Source organism: Cajanus cajan, chromosome 8 (genome assembly GCF_000230855.2).
Source record: "Cajanus cajan strain Asha chromosome 8, NIPB_CcT2T_4, whole genome shotgun sequence".
In the NCBI taxonomy this organism is placed as follows: domain Eukaryota; kingdom Viridiplantae; phylum Streptophyta; class Magnoliopsida; order Fabales; family Fabaceae; genus Cajanus; species Cajanus cajan.
In genome coordinates, this window is record NC_138524.1 from 30,533,482 (window position 1) to 30,560,158 (window position 26,677).

Genomic DNA, 26,677 nt, shown 5'->3' on the forward strand with positions numbered 1-26,677 from the left:
TTGCTTAGTCAGGGCTTCAATTTGTTGAGATAGTAACTTGTTTTGAGCCAAGATTGCATCATTGGTGCACAGATCCATAATTCCTATTTTGTGAGACTCATGTCTACCATGCTCTGCTTGATGATCAAAAGAAGCCAAGAACTCTATGATCTGAGTAGCTTCCTTTGGGCCTATAGACATCATAGTAGCACCAGCTGTTGCGTCTAATAACATCTTCACCCCAGGTTTGATTCCATTAACAAAGAAAATGAGTTGAGCTATATCTTCAAACCCATGGTTAGGACATTTTCTGAGCAATGATTTGAATCTTTCCCAGGCTTCACAAAATGGCTCATCCATACCTTGCCTGAAAGTAGTGATTTCTGATTTGACCTTGATATACTTGGATGAAGGATAAAATTTATTCACAAATTTATTCTCCACATCACTCCAGCTTGTCAAACTTTGATTAGGATGAGATTGTAGTCATATTTTAGCTTTTCCTGTCAATGAAAATGGAAACAATCTCAAGTACACAGCTTCTTCATCACCTTCAGGAATGCCCATTGTACTACAAAGCTCATAAAAATTGGAAAGACGTGAGTAGGGATCTTCATGATCAAGTCCAGCAAATTTTTGTGAGCTAACCAAGCTGAGAAAAGAAGGTTTCATTTCCATGGCTCTAGAAGTGTTTGGAGCTACAATACTAGAGAAGTGCCTTGGACCTTGTTGTTGAGCATAATCTCCCAAAGTCCTAATAGGAGGCCTAGTTGGTCTAGGTCCACCATTGTGAGTACCTTCTCCTTCTTCAGCCATTTCTGTTTCCAGGAACGGTTGATTAGAAGAAGTTGATGAAGATGGAACAAAGAATTCCTGTTGTTGCTTCTGGAGTCTTTCCAACTGCCTAAGTCTCCTTGTCCTACTATTATTTCTCCTTGTCGTTCTCTCAATTTCAGGATCAAAGTATAACTCTTCGGCTGGAGTTTTCCCTCACATACAAGTACAAGAAGTCTGCACAGATGGGTAAGTCCAAGAAACAAGACAATTGTATATATAATATAAATATTTACAAAATAACTATTCACAAATCACAAGAAATGGAAATTGCTAAATATCCGTGCCAAATCCCCGGCAACGGCGCCAGAAACTTGGTGAAGGATTTTCACTTTTGGCAAGCAGACCAAGCTTCGTTGTAGTAATTTGATATCATCCTCAAGGATTTGGAGATACTAGTAATTTCCTTTCTTGTTTACAGAGAACATGAATGAAATATTGATTTAAGTTTATAATAAAGCAATTAAAAACAATGGTGTAAATTTAATAGAAAACCTTATATGAGAAAGAGATTGGATTCAAATGTACTTTCTAACTCTTTTAATCTTCATCAAATAAATATGACTTCACTTATATGACTTCCATGTTCAATAATTAGCTCAACCAGATTCCTCAAAATTGAGTCCTAAGGTGATTAACCCTAAATATGATTCCTCTATGATTTAAGATTAACACCTTGCATTAAAACAATAACTTGAACCAAAATGGCTAACAAAATCAAGTCTATTCCTAGAATAAGAGATTATTAGGTGAATGATTCAGTTCAGGGTTTTGAAAATGTTTTCCAACAAAGTTCAAAAATCTAATATCATAAAACGGGTGATCAAACTTGATTAAGCATTAAAAGAAGAATCAAACACAAGCAATAAAACTGAATATTATATAAATCTAAGAAGAAATAGAGTTAGTAGTTACAATGAATCCAACCCAAGAGAAACTAGCCACTCATGGTGAGGGCCATAACAAATAAAAAGATGAGATTACACAATAGAAGACAAGAAATGAAGATGGGTCCTCGTTCCAAAGCAAGCCAATCTTCAAATCTAATTTTCAAGCTCTCCTCTTCTCCTGAGTGATCTTTCTCTCTATTTTTCTTTGGTTTCTTTTCATCTCGATCCCCCTCTTTTGTTCTTTTCCAGCCCTAAAATATGTTATGTCCAAGGGAAAGTTGGGATTTTTAACCCAAGGCTGCAACTTTGGATGCGTCGCTGCAGCTTTAGAAGTGCTCCCAGATGCACAAAGCTCCAAGGCTGTAGCTTTGGAATGGGGGCCGTAGCTTTGAATTTCTGGACTGCCCATAATGTTCCAAGGCTGGAGCTCTGGTTTCATGGCTAAAGCTTAACTCTCTGGAATACCTCTTTTTGCTTCGAGGTTGCAGCTTTGGCTTTGGGGTTATAGCCTTGGATTTCCAACTTCATCAAAATCTACACAAAAGAGAAATATTTTCAACCAAAGAAACTACACTCTTGTAACTCCTTAGATTAATCTTAGTTTATCTATTTAGAGGGTCAAATACAACCAAAATCACTTACATCTCTCCCCAAAATAGTGTCAAATTAAGCATAAAAATATGCAATTTGAGCACTTATTAGAGTGTCATTCCAAGTCTTTGTAATAGCTTCTCACCTTTAAGCTCCAACTTCACCTTTGCAATTCTGCTGCTGCACAGATGCGTGCCCACTTTAAGCACTTGTCAAGAAAAAAAGGAAAAGATTAGTTTACTTTATTACGATAATAATTGAAGGACATTACTAGAATTTATCTTATTACATACGACTTTTCATGTGAATGTTGTATAAAAATTCACAGCAATCATTATTTCTAGGAATTTTTCTGCAAAATTTTATCTCCAGGTAATACATTCATGGATAATATATTTTTGCGAATTTTAAAATTCGCAATAAATTTACTTACAAAATTTCTTGCGAAAAAAAAATCGCTGGAAAATTTCCTGCAAAAAAACTTCACAAGAAAGTTTCCTGTGAATCTTTTCGCAAGAAATTCTGCAGGAAAATTTCTTATGAAAAAAATCAAAAAATTACTACAAATTCTATTAATAATTCTTCAACTTTTAAATACTCACAATGAATTCATTTGAAGCATTAAGAAATTTGTTTCCACGCCTCCAACATGTGATACATAACCTTTTAAACTCTTAGATAGTAGATTATAAGTCTAATACCCAACTATATAAATCAACTTGTAAAGTAAGTGTTGTCCCAACTTATATACTCTTTAATTGTTTTATTTTCAATCGATGTAGGATTTGAAGTTTTCTTTAAATATTAATTAGATCATGTCTTTAGAAAAATGATTAATTCATTATATTGAACAACAAAATTATATTATTATAAATTATTTTAACTCTTAAAATATTCAATATTTAAAAAAATTATTTTTTATTAAATAATTTTATTTTAAAAACTATCATTAAATTAAAACTCATCATCATTAATTTATATATTTAATTAAAATAAAAATTTAATTTACTAATAGTTTAAATTAAAACTAATTTTTATGAAATGTTTATAAAAAATTTAGTAAAATAATATTTTATTAAGTAAATACATCTTCAGACGAAAAACCATACTTGTTCAACTTGTCACCTTAAAGAACGGTTTTCGTTTAAAGAAGCATTTTATCTAAACAAAAGATGAAACTCCCAGACTGAAAATGATTTTGTTAAACCAACCCTGGGTAGTTTTTGTTCATCTTTCACTAATATTATTCTACTGGACGAAAGAGAGTCTTATTGCGAAAAGATGTTAAAATTCTTTTGTTCACACACACATATTCAACCCCCCCTTCTATGTGTTTTTCATCTTACTTCAATTTGATAAGAAACATGAGTTATTGAACAAAGTAAGTCTAGGTAGACTTACTCCTAGAGTAAAAGGATCCCTCCTTATATATATATATATATATATATATATATATATATATATATATATATATATATGAAGAGGGATCTGTATACTCTTGGAATAAGTCTATCTAGACTTACTCCGTTCAATAACTAATTGATGGAGGAGGCCCATGGGCTAAGGGCCCAACTACTAGGGTTATGGCAAAGAGGATCCAAGAGGAGTGGGCCCAAGCCCAAGGAAAGCCCATCACATTGTTTAGTTGGGCTTTGATTCAAGCCCAAGTAGAGTAGGAGTAGTGTAGGGTTGGGCCTTAGGGCCTTGTATTTCTTTTAGGCCTTGTATTTCGGGCCATTTAGAGTAGGTTTTCATTTAAATGGTCATTTGAATTTAGGGTTTATTTAGGGTTACATGTGTATTTGCATTAGAATGTAATTAGTTTTACATTTGGTATGCATTTCGGCCATGTGCAACACATGCACATGGTGTGACCGAAATGCAACCCAAATGGAAGCTTAATTACATTCCAAATGAGGTGCACATGGTGTGGTTCCGGGTTTGGCTCCAAAATTTGAATTTTGAATTCAAATTTTGGGCGCCTAAGGTTAAGTAAATCATACCATGGTTTCACTTAACCTTAGGCTAACCCATGGTAACCTTAACCTAATTTTCCCTATAAGATCAAAGTGGCCGAGAATTGTATTTCACTTTTGGATGATATACATGAGACTTCTCTCTTTGAATTCTCTCATTTCCGAAAGTCACTCCTACACTCTACCTCTACCCTTCTTGAGCTCCTCTCTTTGTAGAGCTAGAGTGCATCTTCTTCTCTCGAACTTAGCTTGAGCAAGCCTAGGTCACATTGGTGCTACTTGGAGTCTTCTTCCTTGACAACTTTCCAAGGAATCCGAGAAGCATTGAAGTGTTCTTGAGGATTCACAAGTGGAACCTCATCAAGTGGTATCAATAGCTTCGGTCTTCAAGAGATAAGCTCCTTATCTTGTCTTTTGAATTTTGATCCGTGGTTCATCTTGTTCATGTTGTTCATCTTTTTCATCTTGTTCATCTCGTGTTCTTGTCACTTTTGAGTTTAATCTTTCCTAGATCTAATTTTTTGTCTAAAAATTTGATGGATCTAGTATCATGTTGCTTGAATGATTCATTTATGCGTTTATGAATAATTCCTTCCATGAATCATGCTCCAATTCTTTTGCCTTTTAGGAATTTTCTGCCTATGATCTTTTTGTTTTATTTGAGTCTTATTTGAAATTTTATTCGGTCAATATATGTTTGAGTCATTTTATTTTGAATCCATGTCTAGGAGTAATGTGTAGTTCTTTCTTGTTCATCATTCTTAGCTAAGCTTGTTTAACATTTTGATTTCATTTGCAATTTTCTTGAAATTTTTCTGGATTTGGCCGAGATCCTTAGTGTCTTGTGTGCTCATAAATTTTTGTTTGAATTTGAGTTCATAAACTACTACTAGTTCATTAGTAGTTTTCTTAGAATTTAGGTTTCCTATTCTATAAAATGTCTTGAAAAATTTTGTCTCCAATCCGTGAGTTTGATTTTTGTGTGAGACTTGTGTGCTGAAAATTTTTGTTTAAGCTTCATTTGAAATTTGAATTTGAGAGCCAAAACCGTGCATGTGCTAAACAAACAAACAAGTACCAAAAGCATGTTGCATTTACATTACATTTTGACCTAATTTTCTTACCATTTGCATTTCAAATTGGATCCGGTTTTGTGCTTAATTCTAAGTGTGACCGAGAGTGTGAGTTTGCATATTGTGTAAAGAAAAAGGCAATCTCCTAAGATAAAAAAAAATAAAAAAATAGAACAAAGTTTGAAAGAAAAATACAAAAGCAAAGTGATTAAAAAAAAAAAGTGCTAAACCTAATTACTTAAAAGAAAAAGCCATATAAGGAGATTTGTGTTGAAATTTTTCACCAAGTTTGTTCTCGGTTATACATTGCTTATTGTATACATTTTATTTTCAGTTTACATGTGTGGAGTGCTTTGGTTTTGTTAATCAACTCTAGATCCTTTCTAGGTTAATTCTTTCTTGTCCTAGCCAACTCTTGTTCTTTGATCATCAATATTGTCTTCTCCTAAACTCTACTCTTGTCTTCTTTAACTCTCAAGTCTCTTTGCTGTTTATGTTCACTTTGGTACTCAAATGTGACCTATGTTTGACCTAGCCTATCTCCTTAGAAGCTAGTTCTACAAGGGTCATCAAAAGAGGACTAAGAAAAGGAGGAGGAAGGAAACGCTTGTGGCTGGAAATTTGTGGCTGCTGGACTTACATACATCTGTGGAGATACTTTGGAGTTTTAAATTGATTTGTAATTGAATTTTAAAAAAAAAATAGGAGTATTAGTGACAGATTTAGAGACCAACTTTTCCTTACTAACTTGAAATTTTGTTGCAAAATTGCTCACTAATCCCTCACTAATCTTTGGTGGCTGTTTTGATTTATCTTTAAGCCACTTGTTTCTTTTGCTGTTCAGTTTTGTAATTACCTTGTAATTGGCCATTTGTAGGAGTGTCTTGGGTGTGTCTTTGGTACACAACCATCTCTCCTTAGGGTTTAATTTTCGTTAGACTTGGTGAGAGTGGTCCTTGATTAATCTTTGGTATCTCTCAAGCTCTCACCTTAGGAAACGTTTAGATAGTTTATTTCTTGCAATCATACTTGTTTTAATTGCTTTTATTCGTCTAGTATATCTTAGTTCACAAATCACAACAATAATTTTCATTGAAAAGATTTTGGTAGAGATTAACTACAAGGGGGATTAGTAATTTTTACTTGAAGAGGCTTGGTTATTAAGTGGCTCTTAGTAGCTCACCTCCCTCCAAAGTTCAATTTGTATACTTAGTCCTCCAAGTACTTAGTCTTAACCTTGTTTAAAAAAAAATTCTTTCAAAACTTCTTTCATTAAAAGAAACCTTTCTCCTATAATGGAAGAATTTTCTACTCCTCAAAGTGATAGTAATTCAAGTGATTACAATGACATGTCAAAAGTAACACATGAATTAAGATCACTCAAAATTTGGAAAGAGAAAGAAGCTAAACAAAGACAAAAAGAAAAACTTGAAAGAGAAGCTCAACTTGCTCTTTTGGAGGAGGAAATTCGTTTGTTAAAGGAAAAAGAAGAAAAATTACACCACAAGCACCGAAGTAGACATAGCTCCCCAACTCATAGTTCAACCCTAGGAGAGTCTATGCATGATGATAGCCTAGCCTTAGGTGATCACTATCAACAACCTCCTAGAAGAGTTCATAGGACCCCCAAAGCAAGGGAATCTAGGGTAGATCTCCCTTATTTTCATGGCAAAGATGATGTTGAGGGGTACCTTGATTGGGAGATGAAGGTTGAACAAATCTTCACTTGCCATCAAGTGAGTGAAGAAAGAAAAGTATCCCTAGCCACCTTAAGCTTGTCATGCCATGTATTGGTGGACTTCCCTCGTGAGGGATAGGCGTCTCCATAATGATCCTCCAATTCAATATTGGAATGAATTAAGGAGTGCCTTGAGAAGGAGGCATATTCCCTCTTACTACACTAGGGAGCTTATCAACAAGCTCAAAAGACTTCATCAGAGAAACATGACTGTGGAAGAGTATAGACAAACGATGGAGTTATACTTAATGAGGGCTGGCATTAGGGAGGAAGAAAACATTACCATTGCTAGATTTTTTGAGTGGGTTAACTTTTGAGATAAGGGATAAGGTTGAGTTTCTTCCTTATAGAGATTTGAATGACTTGGTTCAACTTTGTATCAAGGTTGAACAACAAAATTTGAGAAAAAATTTCAAAACAAGCTCATACTCATCTCCTTAATCAAAGGTTGATTACAAGAGGGAGGGCAAGAAAACCACTTTTGAAAAGAAAAATACTTTTGACTCCCCTAAAAATCTAGACAAAGGTAAAGAAAAAGAAAAAAAGAACAACACCTCACACACTAGCACCAAGTCTAGTGATATAAAGTGCTTTAAATGTCTTGGGAGAGGCCACATTGCTTCTCAATGCCCTAACAAAAAGGTCATGATTCTAAGGGGCCAAGACATTTATAGTAGCCAAGATGAAGCTACTACTTCTTCATCTTCAAGTGAAGATGAAGAAGAAGCAAGTGAGGGAGAGTCATGTGAGGTCACTTACCCTTACAATGGGGAACTTCTTATGATGAGAAGGGTCCTCAACAATCAACCTAGTGATACACAATCCCAAAGGGAGAACATCTTTCACACAAGATGTAATATGTCAAACAAGGCTTGTTCTCTCATAGTGGATAGTGGATCTTGGTGCAATTGTTGTAGCACTAGGATGGTTGAAAAGTTGGGCTTGACTACCACACCCCATCCCAAACCTTATCAACTTCATTGGCTTAATGATGATGGGGATATGGTGGTCAACCAACAAGTGGAAGTAGAGTTTTCTATTGGGAACTATCAAGATAAAGTCAAATGTGATGTAGTTCCCATGGAAGCTTGTCATATTTTATTGGGTAGGCCATGACAATTTGATAAACAAACCCATCATGATGGCCTAACCAATAAAATAACTTTCACTCACAAGGGTAAGAAGTTTGTGCTTCATCCTCTATCACCTTCACAAGTGATGAAAGATCAAGTCCAAATGAAGACCAACGTGAGCAAGAGAAAGGCAAGGAAAAACAAAAAAAAATTGAAAAAAAAAACTTCTAAAAATTAGTGATCAAGAGGATTCTAGAGAGACTAGTGTTCCCTCTCTAGAGATAGTTCAAGAAGAGATTTTTAACACAAAACCTTTACACAAAACTTCTCTCTTCCTTGAACCATCTTCTCATATACTCATGTGTAGAGGAACACTCACATGCACTGCCACAAGTTCTTTGGAAACTTCTCTACCTCTTGAAGTTAAAAACCTTTTAAAAGAATTTGATGATGTATTTCCTAGTGAAGGCCCAGTGGGACTTCCATCTTTTAGGGGAATAAAGCATCAAATAGATCTTGTGCCTAGGGCTAGTCTTTCCAATATATAGACCAGCCTATAGGATCAATCCACAAGAAACTAAAGAGATAGAGAAGCAAGTACAAGAGTTGTTGGATAAGGGTTGGATTCAAAAAAGTCTAAGCCCTTGTGCTGTGCCTGTTATTTTGGTGCCAAAAAAAGATGAAAAATGGAGGATGTGTTGTGACTGTAGAGCCATCAACAACATCACAATAAAATATAGGCACCCAATTCCTAGGCTTGATGACATGCTTGATGAATTGCATGGGTCATCCATATTTTCTAAAATAGATCTTAAAAGTGGATATCACCAAATTAGAATCAAGGAAGGTGATGAGTGGAAAACTGCTTTTAAGACTAAGTTTGGATTATATGAATGGTTGGTAATGCCTTTTGGGCTTACTAATGCACCTAGCACATTCATGAGGCTAATGAATCATGCCCTTAGGGATTGCATTGGTAGGTTTGTAGTTGTTTATTTTGATGATATTTTAATCTATAGCCAAAGTCTAAGTGATCATGTGGATCACCTAAGACAAGTCCTACTTGTTCTTAGAGACAATCACTTGTTTGCCAATGTAGACAAGTGCACTTTTTGTGTGGATAATGTTATTTTTCTCGGGTTTGTGGTAAGCAAAAAGGGGGTTCATGTGGACCCCGAGAAAATCAAAGCCATTCAAGAATGGCTTATTCCTACTATTGTTAGTGAAGTTAGGAGCTTCCATGGTTTGGCAAGCTTTTATAGAAGATTTGTTCCTAACTTATCTACATTAGCTTCACCTCTTAATGAGTTGGTGAAGAAGGATGTGGTCTTTTTATGGCAAGAAAAACATAATTTAGCTTTTCAAGAACTTAAGCAGAAACTCACTCAAGCACCTGTTCTAGCTCTCCCTGATTTTAGCAAAACCTTTGAGCTAGAATGTGATGCTTCAGGTCTTGGCATAGGAGTTGTGTTGTTACAAGGTGGCCACCCTATAGCCTATTTCAGTGAAAACTTCATGGGGCTGCCTTGAACTACCCTACCTATGATAATGAGTTGTATGCTTTAGTTCGTGCCCTTCAAACTTGGGAAAATTATCTTGTGACCAAGGAATTTGTTATTCATAGTGATCATGAGTCACTTAAATATTTGAAGGGTCAACATAAGTTAAATAAGAGGCATGCAAAATGGGTTGAGTACCTTGAACAATTTCCTTATGTCATCAAATATAAGAAAGGCTCTACAAATGTAGTAGCTGATGCTTTGTCAAGAAGACATGTTTTGTTGAACATCCTAGGTTCTCAAATACTAGGGTTTGATGACATCAAGGATTTTTATGAGAAAGACCTTGATTTTGCTAACTTTTATTCTTTATGTATTCAAAAACCTTATCAAGGGTACTATATTTCTGAGGGGTATCTTTTTAAAGAAAATAAACTTTGTGTACCCCAAGGATCTATTAGGAAACTCTTGGTAAAGGAGAGCCATGAGGGTGGGCTCATGGGGCATTTTGGAATTGAGAAGACTCTTTCACTTTTGAGAGAGAAATTCTTTTGGCCTCATATGAAAAGAGATGTTCAAAGATTTTGTAGTAGTTGCATAGCTTGTTTACAAGCTAAGTCTACCACAAAACCTCATGGACTATACACCCCCTTGCCTATATCCAATGCTCCTTGGGTAGACATTTCCATGGATTTCATCCTTGGTTTGCCTAGGACCCAAAGAGGAAAGGATTCCATCTTTGTGGTTGTGGACCGTTTTAGTAAAATGGCACACTTTATTCCATGTCACAAAGTGGATGATGCAAGTAGTGTTGCTAAGTTATTCTTTCAAGAAATTGTGAGACTACATGGGTTACCCGAAACTATAGTCTCAGATAGAGATGTTAAGTTCCTTAGCCATTTTTGGAAAACCCTTTGGGCAAGGCTAGGAACTAAACTTCTATTTTCTACCACATGTCATCCCCAAACTGATGGGCAAACTGAGGTAGTAAATAGGTCTCTAGGGACTATGTTGAGGGCAATCCTCAAAGGCAACAAAAAGTCATGGGATGACTATCTCCCACATGTGGAATTTGCCTATAATAGAGTGGTCCACAAAACCACTAACATGTCTCCTTTTGAGATTGTTTATGGTTTCAATCCTCTTACTCCTTTGGATTTATTGCCCCTTCCAGATGTTGCTTCCTTTATCCATAAAGAAGGCACACCTAGGGCTGAATTTGTTAAAAATTTACATGAGAGGGTTAGAAATCATATTCAATCCCAAACTGAAAAATATCAAAAATACAATAATAAGGGTAGAAAGGAAGTTGTCTTCAAGGAAGGTGACTGAGTTTGGCTGCACCTTAGGAAGGATAGGTTTCCTTCCAAAAGAAAGTCCAAGCTTAGTCCTAGAGGAGATGAACCCTTTCAAGTCCTTAGGAAAATCAATAATAATGCCTATGTCCTCGATCTCCGTTCTGAATATGGTGTTAGTCCTAGTTTTAATGTTTCTGATTTGTCTATCTTTACAGGACTTGCTACCCAAGAGGAGGATGCTTTGGATTTGAGGACAAATCCTCTTCAAGAGGGATGGGATGATGGAGGAGGCCTATGGGCTAAGGGCCCAACTACTAGGGCTATGGCAAAGAGGATCTAAGAGGAGTGGGCCCCAGCCCAAGGAAAGCCCATCACATTGTTTAGTTGGGCTTTGATTCAAGCCCAAGTAGAGTAGGAGTAGTGTAGGGTTGGGCCTTAGGGCCTTGTATTTCTTTTAGGCCTTGTATTTCAGGCCATTTAGAGTAGGTTTTCATTTAAATGGTCATTTGAATTTAGGGTTTATTTAGGGTTACATGTGTATTTGCATTAGAATGTAATTAGTTTTACATTTGGTATGCATTTCGGCCATGTGCAACACATGCACATGGTGTGACCGAAATGCAACTCAAATGGAAGCTTAATTACATTCCAAATGAGATGCACATGGTGTGGTTCCGGGTTTGGCTCCAAAATTTGAATTTTGAATTCAAATTTTGGGCGCCTAAGGTTAAGTAAACCATACCATGGTTTCACTTAACCTTAGGCTAACCCATGGTAACCTTAACCTAATTTTCCCTATAAGATCAAAGTGGCCGAGAATTGTATTTCACTTTTGGATGATATACATGAGACTTCTCTCTTTGAATTCTCTCATTTCCGAAAGTCACTCCTACACTCTACCTCTACCCTTCTTGAGCTCCTCTCTTTGTAGAGCTAGAGTGCATCTTCTTCTCTCGGACTTAGCTTTAGCAAGCCTAGGTCACATTGGTGCTACTTGGAGTCTTCTTCCTTGACAACTTTCCAAGGAATCCGAGAAGCATTGAAGTGTTCTTGAGGATTCACAAGTGGAACCTCATCACTAATGCTCTATATCAAATCTCAATGATCTAACCGTTGAATTTAAAGTTCTTAATGCATAGAACAAATATGCAAATTTTTTTAAAATTTGAATACTATTTAATATTTCGTTTCATTAATTCAAATTGACGGATGATGTGTTTTTATGATTATCTATTAATTTGAATTAATAAAACAAAATATCAAGTGATTTTTAAATTTTTAAAAAGTTACAAATTTGATCTATGCATTAAGAAATTTAAATTCAACAGTTAAATCGTTGAGATTTGATATAGAGCAATTGTTAAACAGAGTAAATCTACCTAGACTTACTCTTGGAGTAAATAGATTCCTCCTCATATATATACAAGGAGGGCTATAATAAAATTGGTGTAACTTTTACTAAATATTACATCACTCAATAACTTTATATTAAATGTGAATTTTGTTAATTCAACTGTTAAATTAAAAGTTCTTATCACTTTATATGTTTATATTAAATTTTGTTAAAATTGAGCAATTTAAAAATAATAAAATATTTAAAATGTATATATTACATCAAATTTTTTTATAAAAATAAAATATTAAATTATATTAGATTAATATAAAATTTTATACATAAGAATAAATTTTTTTAATCTAATAATTAAATTTACAAAATTTATATTTAATATAAAATTATTAAATAATATAATAATATTTAATAAAAATTACATTGAATTCTCTTTAAATATATGTATAAAACGTGTAAAACCACCAGCAATGTAGTACTGGTTTGAACTTAAAAAGATACGCAAGTATCTGATTCCTTTATCCACAGGAGAAAGCTTTTTGATTTTTGTTTTTTAATTTCTGCAACGTGTGTGATAATAAATACATGATGGTCTGGTTAAAGTGTCACATGAATGAACTATTTCCATCCAATACCACTCAACAAATTATCTGCTTGGTCCAAGTCCACTCTTCGATGCTATCATAGTTACGTTATCCAAGAAATTAAGCCTTAGAAGAACAAATCAAAAGAGTGAGAATCCAATTCTAATATTCTAAGAGCATATATAAGGGTTCTTTATAAGTAATTTTCTATGTCATATTATTATTATTATTTTTTTTTTCGTCCCTGTAGTATCTATCATCGACAGCAGTGACTAATTTCCTCGCTACATTAGAGGTACCTCAAAGGGTGGGATAGCTGGCCCCAAAATTTAACTAGGCTGCAAGGCAGAATTCGAACTCCTGACTTTGCTTAAGCGTGGATCAACCCTTACCGCTGAACCACACGCTTGAGGTTTCTATGTCACATTATTGTTATATTAACTTTAGCCTATTTTATAGATTGTTTAAATTTTAACAAAATTATTTATAGAAATAACTATACTAAAATTTAAGCAACCTATAAAATGAGTCAGAACTGATTTAGCAGTGTTGCTTATAAACAATTCCAGAAATGGAGATGGTCTTAAATATTCTTCCTTCTCCTCGTGTTCCACCATCATATTTTTCTATTTCATAGTCCCTACCCTACCCACCAACAACTCTTTCACTTTTCAACTTTTTTTTCTTTCCTTTTTTGTTTGCTTTCAATATTTAATGTTACATGTCCTTAATTTCGGAAAAACCCTTGTTGGATATCTTACATGGGAAACTCACATCCTAAAAACCGTGACCCTCCTCAGTTTTCCAGAAACCTTGTTGAAGAGAGGTTTCCCTCTCACAAAAGCAGAACCTTTTCAACGCCGCCACCGCCACCGCGAGAACCGCCGCGAGAACCACCACCTATGGCTTCTAAGAATCTTCATCATGGTTCTGGCTCAGGGAAACATTCTGCAAAAGAGAAATATGCTCTGATTCCTGATAACTTCACTACCCTTGAACAGGTTCGTTGCTCTTACTTCTTTTTTCATTTTTCTTAAAAAAATTTAAATTTTTATATTTAATAGATTCAAAATATCTTGAGAGATTTTCCTTTTGTGATTTTTTTAAAATTAAATTTATGGATAATATGAAGTTTGAATCAGCTCAAAATCAATTTGCAGCGTTGACTAATAATGAGCCCGATCAGTGGATAATATATATTTTTCTTTGTTTGTTTGCGAGTGAAAAGTTAAATAAAGTTTAAAATATTCTATTATTTAAAAAGCATTATCTAGTAACTTTTTTTTAGAGAGTATTATCTAATGATGTGATGGGGTATGAAAAAGTTTAAAATTTGAACAGATTAAAATAATAGAAGATTTTCTTTTAAAAATATTTTTAAATGTTTTTTACTAATAAATAAAAATATATCGTTGTTTCTTGTTTTTAATTATTTTATTTGTTTTAAATATACATGACCTTTTATATTGGTTCACTTTTTTACATTTTTAATTTTTTTTCAAAATGTCTAAAACAATTAAATAATTTAAATTTGACTAAAATATATTTTTAATTTTTCTAAAATTTCTCAAGTTTATTTTTAGCTATTCAATTTTTTTTTTTAATTTTGATTTCACTAATTTAGAAATGTGCAACTTTTAATGGTTAAAGTAGTTCAAATAGGACTTTAAAGTGGTTTAGTTGATTGAAAAAGGAAAAGTGAGAGAATAGAAAAAAAGATAGTGATATACATGACAAAAAAAAGTTGTAAAAGAACTTATAAACACTTCATCGTTTTATATGGACTTAAAAAAAACTATAATAATATATATAATAAAAATTAATTTTTACCTTATATATATCTTCTTTTTTTATCTATTTTTTCGTTGAACAATCAAAATTTTATTTTATTTTTTTATTTTTTATTTCTCTTCGCCGTATCTCTTATTTATTTTCTCACTATCAAACATACCAAACATAACACAACTCAGCAGTACAACCAAAATCATAATTATAGTGTCCGAATGTTAGTTACAGGAAATTTAATGCCGGTAGGTTAACGTTTTAAAACAGTACTGTGCTGTCACTTTTTCTTTGAAGAATATAATATTTTTTTATTTTCCAAAAGTATTTATTTTTATAATAAAAAATTATATCCAAATATTATCCATTTAAAAATATATATTTTTATTCGTATCCATTTAAAAATGTATATCACAGCTACAAGTTTTTTCAAAAATTAAATTAATCTCGATACCCACTTGATGAACATGTATATGATGACACCTGTTCGAAAACGCGTTTTCATTATTATAGAAGAAAGTTGTCATAATCTGTCGGTTGGAAAGTACCTTTGCCTGTTGGGATATATTTTCGGATATAAATGAATATTGTGTCCTCATGATTGGGAATTAGAAGAGGTGAAATAATTATTCTTACATTATTTTATTTTTTGCAATATATGGTATTTTATTTAATATTAGTTGGACTTCTCTTTATTTATGTTAAAGTGTTTAGAAAATTTTTTATTAGATATATATAGTTTTGTGGGTGAAAAAAAGAAGTAAAAATATATAGTATTTATTTGGATAATTGTAGATGGAGTATTTAATTACATAAAAATAATATTATTTTTAATAATAGTTTATTAAATGTTAGAAAGATTATAGATATTATTGAATATAGATTCTAAAAATAGTTAACAACTTGGTTAAATGAGTCATTAGTATATATTTAGTAATTATCTTAATTTTATATATAAGTTGAAGTACCTTTGTACTCCCTTTTCTTAATATTATATTTTTTCTTATAAAAAAATTGAGTTAAATATATAAACTTAAATTTAATCACTCAAATATAAAATTATTTCTTTTTAAGTTTTATATTTTTAAAAATTTTATTTTAATTTTTATATTTAAATTTTATTAAAAAGTTTATAAATATTATCGCATAAAATTTATTAAATAGTATTTCTATTAACAAAAATAATATATTAAATCTTTTTGATGTTGTATATTTATCTCATTTTGTCATTTTTAAATACATTTTTAGTGATTTAATGAATTAAAATAAAATTTTAGAAATTTAAAACAATAATTTTAAATTTAAAAATAAAAAAAATCACTTTAAATTTAATAGATTACAAATATGTTAAGAATTATTTTATAATGGTGGATATAATATGTTAAGTGTAATTTTAATATTGAGAATTGAATATGAAAATATCAAGAGTAGTTAAGAGAGTTGTGAGTATACTTCCAAGAGTGTCTAAGAAGATTATGAAACTCCTATAAATTAAAATAGAATTACAACTTGAATAAAAATTATTTAGTTGGGATGAGCAATAAAATTTTAATCTAATCCTTGTTTATCATAAAAAAATTCTAACACTTGTGTTTTTTCTTTCTAAAATAGAGTAAAAATAGAAAGGAAATTGAAAATATAAAAAAAAAAAAATTGTTTTTAAAGAACAAAAGGAAAAAAATTACTTTTGTATGACTCACTAAAAAAATAATTTTCTTCCTAAATTGGAACCAAATGAGAGAGAAATATCTCTTTCTTTTCTCTTTTATTTAATTTTATAGAAATATATATAGAAATTAACAAATAATAAATAATTTTATAATAAGAAAAATAATATATTAAAATTCTTTTAATTATTATAAATATATTTTTATATAATTTATATATTTATTTTCTCTCTCTCTCTCTTTTTTTTTTTTTTTTTCTATTTCTATCTAACTTTTCTTTATCAACAAAAATTGCATTGACAATAATAATGTTTAGATTTAGGATCTTATGAATATTATTTTAACTCTCCACTACTTGGTAGATTCTAGTGGCTAGGGGTAGCAAGTTTGACTCACCTCATTAGCAGGCCAAAAGTAGGATAGGTGGGCTGGCCTAATAGTAGTACTGAAGATGGGTCAAAAATTAAGATCCACCAAAATTAAATTTTTATTATTTTATCTTTAATTGATAAATTTAAATTTTTTTATTGTAATTGACAAATTTAATTACAAAACTTATAACATAAATTTATCCTTCAACTTTAAAACTAGAACACAAAATAATAAATTACAAAGTATTAAAAAAATTTATTTTTCAATCAAGATTATTATTAATAATCTTTCAACAACACAAAATTATAATGATTTTTAAGAATGATATAAAAAATACTTATAGTTCTTTATTAATAAGACTACCCCATAATACAAAGTTAACAAAGTAAATATAAATGAAATGATAATCTTATGAAGTGATAAAACACAAAGTTACAAAATAAATTAAAAAGATATTTAACGATTAAACGAACTAACACACTAATCCATTTTGCACCAATATTTAGTTTGACAAGTTGATGGATTAGATGGAATGGGCTAGGTAGAATTAGTGAATTCAAATTTCTATCCTGTCCCACCAATTTTTGACCAACTAACAAGGCATCTAGACAATAAAAGTTTTTTATTTTATTTCTCCTCCATTTCTATTATTCTTATTTTATTTTTTTTTCATTTTCTTTCCCAACTAAATAAATTATTGTCTAAATTACAATTTTTTCCTATTTTTAATTTGCAATTTTAGTGTTCCATTTACTGAATGTTATTCTTAATGTTATTTTCTAAATACGAATTTACTGAATGTAAATTTTATCAATACTATAGAATTTGGAAAAGATAAATGATAAAACTTTAAATGTGAATAGTTATATTTATTTATTGGTGACTCACGTGGTCACATGAAAATGTGTCTTTTTAAGGTATTTTGTTTTGGGCCACTACTAGTGGACTTATGGAACATGCAACACATGCGTTGGTCCCAAACCGTATAAAGAACATTTTAACGTGGGATGTCAGATAATATTCAAGTTTATCTCTTTTTAAATAATTAGATTTCACGAGTTAAAATATTTAAGTTTGATTTATAAAAAGGCTAAGTAATAATTTCAGAATATTCACAATTATTTGTTGTATCATGTTGGCATATTATATTTTTAAATTAATTTTTTAATAAATTTTTAAAATAAATATTATTTATTTGTCTTAAAATAAACGTTAAAAATTACAAATAATAATTTTAAAGAGATAAAAATATAAAAATAAGTATTTTTAGTCCTTATACTTATTTTTGTGATCTCTTTTAATCTTTGCTATTAATTTCTTTGTAATGACAAGCATGATTTTTGTGGGAGACATATTTTACATGAAAAACACCAAATTGAAGATTTTTGTCATGTCAATACAAAAGAAACAGTGTCAAAAAAAATTAATAACAGATACTAAAATAAATTTTAAAAAATCAATATAAAAATTAAAAATATCTTTTTAAATTACAAAAACTAAAATATAAAATAAGAGAAATTATTAAAAAAAAAAAAAGCGTTTTAACCATATAGTTTTACATTGTTAAATTGAAATAATCATGATAGTCCACTTTTTACTTCTAAAATAGCAATAGTGAAACATTGCATCACATAGTTTATGTAACCAGTAGTATAGTGTAAAAAGCACCCTCTTGGATACCATTCTCCAAAATTGTCTATCTGGTTGGTGACAAACAATCAACTTAGTGGTGGAGAAAAAAAGCTAAAAACTGTCGGTTATTTATATCATCTCCTATATATGGAAATAGTTGCAACATTGAATCTTCTTAAAATTTCTTATAACTAAACTAGTTTTCTCCAAATGACACTAATGATGGTCTTAATTGTGTTGGAATACGAACAAAATAGCATATTATTATAACAATAGGATGAATATTGATTTATAAACATAAAGTCTTTATAATATGAAATCTTTTAAATAATGATCAAAAGTAAATCTATAAAAATTTAAATTCAAGATAAATAATATAAATAATATCATACTTATATAAAAATGTGTATAAATGTATTTGATACACAACAAAATACCACACTCTTATTAAAAAAATTATATCTCAACAACATACAAATAATAAACGAACCATCAAATTGAACTCAGCAATATTCATTAGTGAATTTCGGTATTAGTGTCCCCTGATAATTTTATTTTATTACCTTTATACAGGTTACAACTGCCTTGAGGAACGAAGGTTTAGAATCATCAAATCTCGTCCTTGGAATTGATTTTACCAAAAGCAATGAATGGACTGGTAAGTAGTACATAGACAAAAAAACAACTGAGTAATTCTATGTTCCACTGCAAATCCTGTGTAAGATGACATGAATCCATAATTGAGAACTAAAATTTGCATGAAAGTGATTTTTGGTTTTACATTAAGCACGGGATTTGGTTGTTATTTATTTATTTTTTAAAATGTATCAATTTGTACAAGTGCTTCAATGATGAGTATAATTATCGTCTCTTCTGAGATTTACGTAATACTTAGCACAAAAATAAATCATTTTTTAGTGTTTTTATGAACATTTGGAACCCAAAAGTTGATTTTAACACTAATGAAATATGTTGGGATTTAACTTCAGCAAACCATCTTCTCATGCTTAGAACCCAACTTTAATCTTGTTATAAGATTAGAAATTATTATTCAACTCACAAATATACTCAAACCTTAACTCTTAAAAAGTTAGAGTCTAAATTTCTTGACTAAGTAATTAATTTTTTTTGCATACTTTAACCAAGAACTCAACTTTAATAACAAGAGTTTATAAATGACTTATAGCATGTACTCTATTCCTAGAGGTAAATACCATTAGATGCACTACTTCAGATCAAAGGTTCACAAGTATATTTCAATCACTTTAAACCCACAAAATCAAGTTAAAGGAGATCAAACCATAACAACCATTAAGCAAAGAAGAGAACAATAATATTGAATAATAACTAGGATTAATAACTAAGAATGTGAACATGAGAATATGTATGATTACATTAATCTCAACAAAGGTGAACTTAGTTACACAAAGATATGAAGCACAACAAAAATGATGAGGAAATGAAGAAACTTGATTTTGAAATCATGAAAACTCTTTTTATCTCTTCTCATTAATGAAATGTCAACATTTTGGCACTAAGCGAGGAAATCCACGCTTAACGTGAGATAGGGAATAACAATTGAGGTCTAGAGCCGTGGCACAAAAAGTGAAATTCCACACTTAGTGTGACAAAATAAATCAGTTTACTAAACTCTTTGGAAGGTTGGTAGTAAGCATTGGATTCCACACTTAGTGCTAATACTTAGTTAAATTTCTTCTTCTCTCTTAATACTTCACCAAGCTTTTTACTTCTTTTTTTTTTTTTTTAAAGTTTCTCATCATTTTCCTTCTCATCTACAAAATAACATCAAAAAGCTTGTAATTTCTCAAAAACTTAAGTTATAAACTAAAGTTAGCTTTCTAGAAATTAAGATAACTTTGGATCAAATCAAAGATTCGAGTCAAAAGAAATTAAGATAAGTTCTTCAATTTATACTACAAAATTAAAGCAAATATAAGATTAAAGCAAATATAACACTTATCATGTTATTATTTTCTTTTTAAATGATTGCTTTTTGACTGTTTGCCTACAAAGCCAATGCATCCATGTTGTTATTGAAGGAAGAATCTCATTCAATAATAGAAGCCTGCATGCTATTGGAGATACACCTAACCCCTACGAGAAAGCCATCTCCATCATTGGCAAGACTCTGGCTCCTTTTGATGAAGACAACTTGATTCCTTGTTTTGGCTTTGGTGATGGTAAGGCCTAATTATCCTTGTAGGTTTAGGGTTTTTTAGATAAATTTATCCAAAAACAATTCTGGAAGGATAAAGTATAAAGGAAAAATAAAGTAAGCTTCTTCAAGCTTTTTTGTAATTTTTTAAAGAAGGTATATGAGAAAATCTTTACAAATTAGTTTATGTCTGACTTATGAAGAAGCATATTTCATTTTTCCTCCTAGAAGTGCTTCTAATAAAATTTATCCAAACAGGTTCTTCTAGCAGAACATGTATAAAAGAAAGTTAGTTATTCCAATATTAAAGTGGTTTAACTTCTGTTTCTAAACAGCCACCACTCATGATCAGGAAGTGTTTAGCTTTCACAGTGATCATTCATCTTGCCATGGTTTTGAGGAAGTCTTGGCTTGCTATCAAAAAGTTGTTCCAAACTTGAGTCTTTCAGGTAATTTTCATCTTAGCTTGTACTGCTCTTATTTCAATCACTTAGCTCAATATGCTTTAATTGATTAATTGCTGGTTAAAAACTGATCTATCTGTTGAAAAACATTTCAGACTCGAAATGATGATTTAATAGAATATAAATGGATGGCTGGAATAAGCTTTCTGGTCACAGTCCATGGTTTAGTAATTTTGAAATGGAGTAGATTTCTCGGTTATTAAAGTTTGATCTAAATGACATGAATGTTCCACTTTAGAAAATAAAGAACATTACTTTTTTCACGTAATGTTTGAATTCAATGATGTATTATATTTTAGGTTAAAATATACTTGTACTCCTTTATCTTATTTTTATTTTTAAAATTTATTTTAATTCTTTATCTTTTAAAATATGTATTTTGGTCTTTCATTTTCTAAATTTGAGTCAATTTAACCTTTTTGAAATAATAATTATTTTCAATTTTGATACATGTTTTTCAAAACTATTAACCACAACTAAAGTTCAAATTAAAAAAGTGTCCCATAAAAATAAGTTTAAAAAGCAACTAAAAAATTAAAAGGTTTAATTTCAAAATTATGTTTTTCATAATAAGATATGAGATTAAAATGTGGTACTTTTTCTTCAGTTAGAAATTATGGAACTAAAGTGAATGGAAGATAAGTTTTATTTGAAGTTTGAACAGTCAGTGTGCCAAATGCCAGTATAGAACAATCAATCTCACCTCTCCTAGAAGCAATGATGACTCCTAGTTTTATAGAATGAGGCATGAATAGAAATTCCATTCCTCGTTGTGCGTGTTAACAAAAAAAAGTACTCATCTAATGGAATAAATCCTATAATGGAGTAATAATCATTAATTACCTATGTCAAACATAGCATTAGAGAACTTATGACTAAAGTCATGGCTGAAGAAATATTTGTATTTTGTTTGAAGGACCAACATCTTACGCTCCAGTGATCGAGGCTGCAATAGACATAGTTGAGAAAAGTCATGGCCAATTCCATGTGTTAGTTATTGTTGCAGATGGCCAGGTATATAATATCACCTATCTGCTTATGTATTTATTTATGGTGTAATTAGGATACCCTCATAAATTGAAATGTTTTGGTACATTTTTTTTTTGTCATTGAGTTACATGCTTCACATTTATATAGTATTTTTTCTTCACATTTCAATTAATTTCTTGTATCATATTAGTTATTCAATAAAAATGTAGAAGTACAATTTTAAGACTTATGAAATGTGGAGAGAAAAAATGTTTGTAATAATAGTTTGATCCATCAAATGTGAGAGGTCTAACCTTTATTTTGTTTGTTTACCGGTATCAAATACTCATAATACTTCTAACCAAACCAACTATTTGAAACAAGTACAAAACTATACCATGACAAAAAAAATAAATAAAAAATTAATTATTATTAATTTAAAAATTGACAATTTCAAAATCCATCAAATTTATGTGGGTATGGGAGAATTTCTCATTTATTTATATGTGCACGAGATTGTCCGATTTGTATAATTTTGTTCAATTTGAAGGTCACAACCAATGCCGTCACTGGAGATGGAGAACTCAGTCCACAAGAAGCAAGGACAATCAATGCAATAGCAGATGCAAGGTACATATGACCAATTGATAACTAAATCATCCCTAGATGCTTATTAAGATGAATTGTTTGTATTATAAAATGAAAACTATGAAAAAAAACACATCCAAATTATCAAGCGAAATGGAAGTTAGTGAAAAATAAGGTTCTAATGATCTAAACATGGCAAACAATTGAAACAAACACGTTCAGATCATTTTAAAAAAAATTGCAGAAGCTAAAGAACCAACCTTCAGCCATTGTTGTTGTTTGCTTGTTTGCTTCTGGTTTCCGAACCCTTTCTCTTAATACATGATGGTGTTATATGCTGAAGAGGAGAGTAGGTTCAGTGACCCAAAACAGAGATATGCGTCCAATTTATAGAACTCTAGTCCATCAGAGTCTCTTTTGAACGTTGGAGAAATATTTGGGAATTATGATACCATATCTGCAATTTATTTGATAATGGGTTGAATCAACATCAATAATGGATCACATTTAAAATATGTTAACTTCTTAATAGAGGAGAAAAATCAGGAGTGTATACGTGAAAATCGGAGGCAAGTTGCTTCCATTTATTCTACTATTGCAAAAACTGTTTAAAAGAACATAGTGTATTATGCCAACAGTTAGCCTCAACTATGAGAGAAATATAATCATCTTGTCTACAATGTTAGTGTTCGAGTGCAAGTAAGAAGTATAAGATAGATATATTGAACAACTAAGTGAGAAGAACCTACAAATTTAATATCACTAAGTTTTGGATAAGATGCAATGTCAAGTTTACTAATGTAAATGTAACTATTTGATACAGGGTGTGTTTGGGTAAACTTTTGCAAAATACTAAATAAGAAAAAAAATGAAACATGTTTCTCCATATGCTAAAAATAATTTATGCACAAACTAATTTGTAATTTTTTAAGAAAGTGTATGATAAAACTTTTATAAATTAGTTTATACAAAAACTAATTTTAACTTATGGATAAATTATTTCATTTTCCCTTCATATATATTTTTTTTTCTAGAAGTGTTTTTGGATAAGTTTATCCGAACAAACCCATTCATCAAAACATGCAGCTGCTTAAATCGAGCATTAATTTTCTGTATTCTACTTTTTCTGCTGCTAGTTCATACCCCCTTTCTATTATTCTGGTTGGAGTTGGTGACGGACCTTGGGATGACATGAAGAAGTTTGATGACAAGATACCGGCTCGTGATTTCGACAATTTTCAGGTATGGAAACAATAGCAGAAAATTTCGAATGACATTACCTATTTGCATTTTGTTGGAGATCCCATGTCCATGAGAAATAAGGTCAAAATAGAATAAATAAGTGCAAAACAAACCTTATTTTACAAGCCAATGTTATAAGGTTAAGTTTAAATTCATTTTCTTAGAATGATATCAAAGTCTATTCTAATGATTGTTGTTTGACCTATCGTGTCGTCCACTTTTTGACCGCTCACAAATGTTTAATCCTCAACATGAGGGGTATCTTGGAGATCTCACGTTCACTACAAATAAGACCAAATTATAGTATACAAGTGAAGAACAACTTTTACCTTACAATTCGGATTTGTAGTTGTTAGGCACAAATCCACTTTCTTAAGCATCTCTTAACTTTTCCTGCAGTTTGTTAACTTCACTGAAATAATGTCCAAGAAATCAAGCCCCTCTGAAAAAGAAGCTGCTTTTGCTCTGGCTGCTCTAATGGAGATACCTTTCCAATACAAAGCAGTCATTGAACTTGGACTACTTGGGTTCGTTCCTTACATACAAGCTTAAGTTTCATCAGATTAAGTGTGAAACTGTTTTGAACACACTTAGGTGACTGTTTGTTACAAATTTCTGTTTGATGTTCACTTTTTCTTCTTTGTTTTTGGACAAAAGTCGTGCAACAGGAAGGGCAAATAAAATAGTTCCAAGACCTCCTCCAGCTCGTTATGCCAGGCTTGTGCCTCCAGCTCGTGTTCTGAACAATGTGCCATCCTTCATGGATGATGTGAGAAATCAAACGGTACATATATGATTGAAACCTTGAGTCTTTCACTATATTCTCCTTTATCACTGCATAGTAAGTTAGATTGTGTTTAAAAAACGAGTAATTTATTTTGGGTAAATTAGACTTTACTCCCCTATGGTACACTTTTTCAACTTACCTCCTGAACTCTGTCATTGAAACCTCTGAATTTTTAGTTCAAGTGAAAAAAAGTTACAGCCACGATTTTAACTGGGCTTAACACGCCTAAAGCTATGACTAAATTAAGCAAAGCTGATAGAATTCATGGTCTATTTGGTTAAACCTTTCCTGAAACACTTTTAAGAGAAAAAAATAGGAAGAAAAAATGAAATAAACTTTTCTATAGAAATTAGTTTATACATAACTTAATTTGTAAAAGTCTCCTTATATTAGCTTTTTCAAAATCTTATTTTTACCTCATGTAATTTTAACTTATGGAAAAATTTATTTCAGTTTTCTTTCTTATTTTTTTCTTGGAGAACTGCTTATGAAGAGGTTTATTCAAACATGCCCTTAGCAATTATCATTTTAACTAAAACTTCATGGAACAAGGTTTCCCTTTCTGTCGAGATTGAAGTTGCATAATGATACTATTTTTTTGTTTTTATCCAATGAAATTATGTAGGCATGTGCTATTTGTCTAACAAATGCAAAGGATTTGGCATTTGGATGTGGTCACATGGTGAGCCTCATTAAATTCACGGTCTCTTTTCCTTGTTGGATAGTTCATTTGATGATTTTTAACAATTTTTGGAATGCAGACTTGTAGAGACTGTGGATCCAGGTTAACTAATTGTCCGATATGTCGTCAGAGGATCACCAATCGTCTTAGGGTGTTTTCTGGCTGATTGCAGAATGGAAAATCATGTGCAATGTATATTTTGACTAAGGCCCTGTTTGGATAAATTCCTCCTCCAAGTGTTTGTTTGGACTTTGGATTGAATTTCTCCCACAAATTAAAATCAACTTATCACTTAAGCCTTTGGAGAAGTTTGATGGGAGAACTTCTAAAAGGTTAAAGTGCATAAGTTGATTTTAACTTAAGAAAGAAACTTAATTTACTTTACTTTTTATGAAGTGTTTATGGAGAAATTTATTTAAATAGGGCTGAAAAGATAACTGTCTTTTGTATGTTTGATGGTGTGGCTTTAAGAGCGCTCAAGAATGACCATGTTGCATAGAAAAGGTGGTTTCGAAATTCGAATTGCAGGATGGCTAGGAGTTGACCATGATGGCACATGTATAATATGTGTTTGAATTTGAAGAAATTTGTTTCAATCGCTGCACAATGTACATATTGTTTATATGCACTTATGTTAAAATTGTATGTACTGTTAGAGGATTGTGCTAGATATTCATTGGAATCCCATATTAGCTATTATATTCTGTAAGTTATGGACATTGAGAATTCTACGATGTTGAGCTTTAGCATATATAGCTATTAAGAAGGCATAGACTTGAGTTTATACGCTTAGCAGTCTCTATGATAGGTTTATGTGCTAAGTTCCCTCAATTAGAATAGAGCACAGGGCCACTATCAGAAAAATAGAGAGAATGAGAACTTCTCCAAATCTCCTTTTAATTCCATTTTCATATTCTATATATGCTATACTTTATGTTGCAAATGACAACTCAGCATATCAAATTCTAAAATATAGCAAATCCTAATATCACCTATTAACCTCACGCCCTAGTGAATGACATCATCCCAACCACGTGGTTTTCTTGTCACTATAGTCTTAGGTCTATGCCCACTAACCTCTTGTGCTTTGGAATCTTTCACAGACAAGTATTTTATTCTTAGAATGCAGATTTTGGATGAATTCAACCTTAAAAATTTGCTTGTAAGATGAAAATTGTTTTCACTTATATACTCTAATTTATTTTTATTATTAGTCGACGTGAGATATCTAATAACTATTATTATCCTTTCCTTCTAAACCCAACTTGTCTTTAAGTGTTGAGAATCTGAATCAGTATCTATTATTTGAGTTTATTTCATATTAATGGAGCATTATTAGAATTCCTAGGGTTATGATTTTTTAATTATAGGAATTATAGGTGCTGTTACACTTTTATGAGTATTTATATTTGTCATTTAATTTTATGTTTATG

At 31.2% G+C, this 26,677-nt stretch overlaps 1 protein-coding gene and 1 non-coding gene across 3 annotated transcripts; both read left to right on the plus strand.

Moving 5' to 3' along the window:
* The first annotated feature begins 268 nt into the window (after positions 1-268).
* LOC114915137 (small nucleolar RNA R71) lies at positions 269-375 on the plus strand. Its single transcript, XR_003803036.1, has one exon. It is a non-coding gene; the product is annotated as a small nucleolar RNA R71 (small nucleolar RNA).
* A 13,094-nt stretch (positions 376-13,469) lies between these two features.
* Positions 13,470-26,028, plus strand: LOC109789017 (E3 ubiquitin-protein ligase RGLG4). Of its 2 annotated transcripts, none has more exons than XM_020347876.3 (11): positions 13,470-13,884; positions 18,910-18,994; positions 20,397-20,537; positions 20,848-20,961; positions 21,893-21,990; positions 22,496-22,575; positions 23,670-23,775; positions 24,175-24,302; positions 24,433-24,559; positions 25,188-25,244; positions 25,324-26,028. In XM_020347876.3, the coding sequence occupies exons 1-11, from the start codon at positions 13,645-13,647 to the stop codon at positions 25,408-25,410; spliced, it is 1,263 nt and encodes a 420-aa protein (XP_020203465.2). In that variant the 5' UTR covers positions 13,470-13,644; the 3' UTR covers positions 25,411-26,028. The 2 variants fall into 2 exon arrangements, with proteins under 2 accessions (XP_020203465.2, XP_020203467.2); XM_020347878.3 differs by having other exon boundaries at positions 13,818-13,884; positions 20,371-20,537.
* The last annotated feature ends 649 nt before the right edge of the window (positions 26,029-26,677 follow it).

What these genes read in the sequence shown, in the direction of transcription:
- LOC109789017 (XM_020347876.3), top strand. Translation starts at nt 13,645, where the DNA reads ATGGGAAACTCACATCCTAAAAACCGTGACCCTCCTCAGTTTTCCAGA. An exon ending in GTGATTTCGACAATTTTCAG is followed by an intron (nt 23,776 to 24,174) that starts GTATGGAAACAA and finishes CTTTTCCTGCAG; the next exon opens with TTTGTTAACTTCACTGAAAT. An exon ending in ATTGAACTTGGACTACTTGG is followed by an intron (nt 24,303 to 24,432) that starts GTTCGTTCCTTA and finishes TTTGGACAAAAG; the next exon opens with TCGTGCAACAGGAAGGGCAA.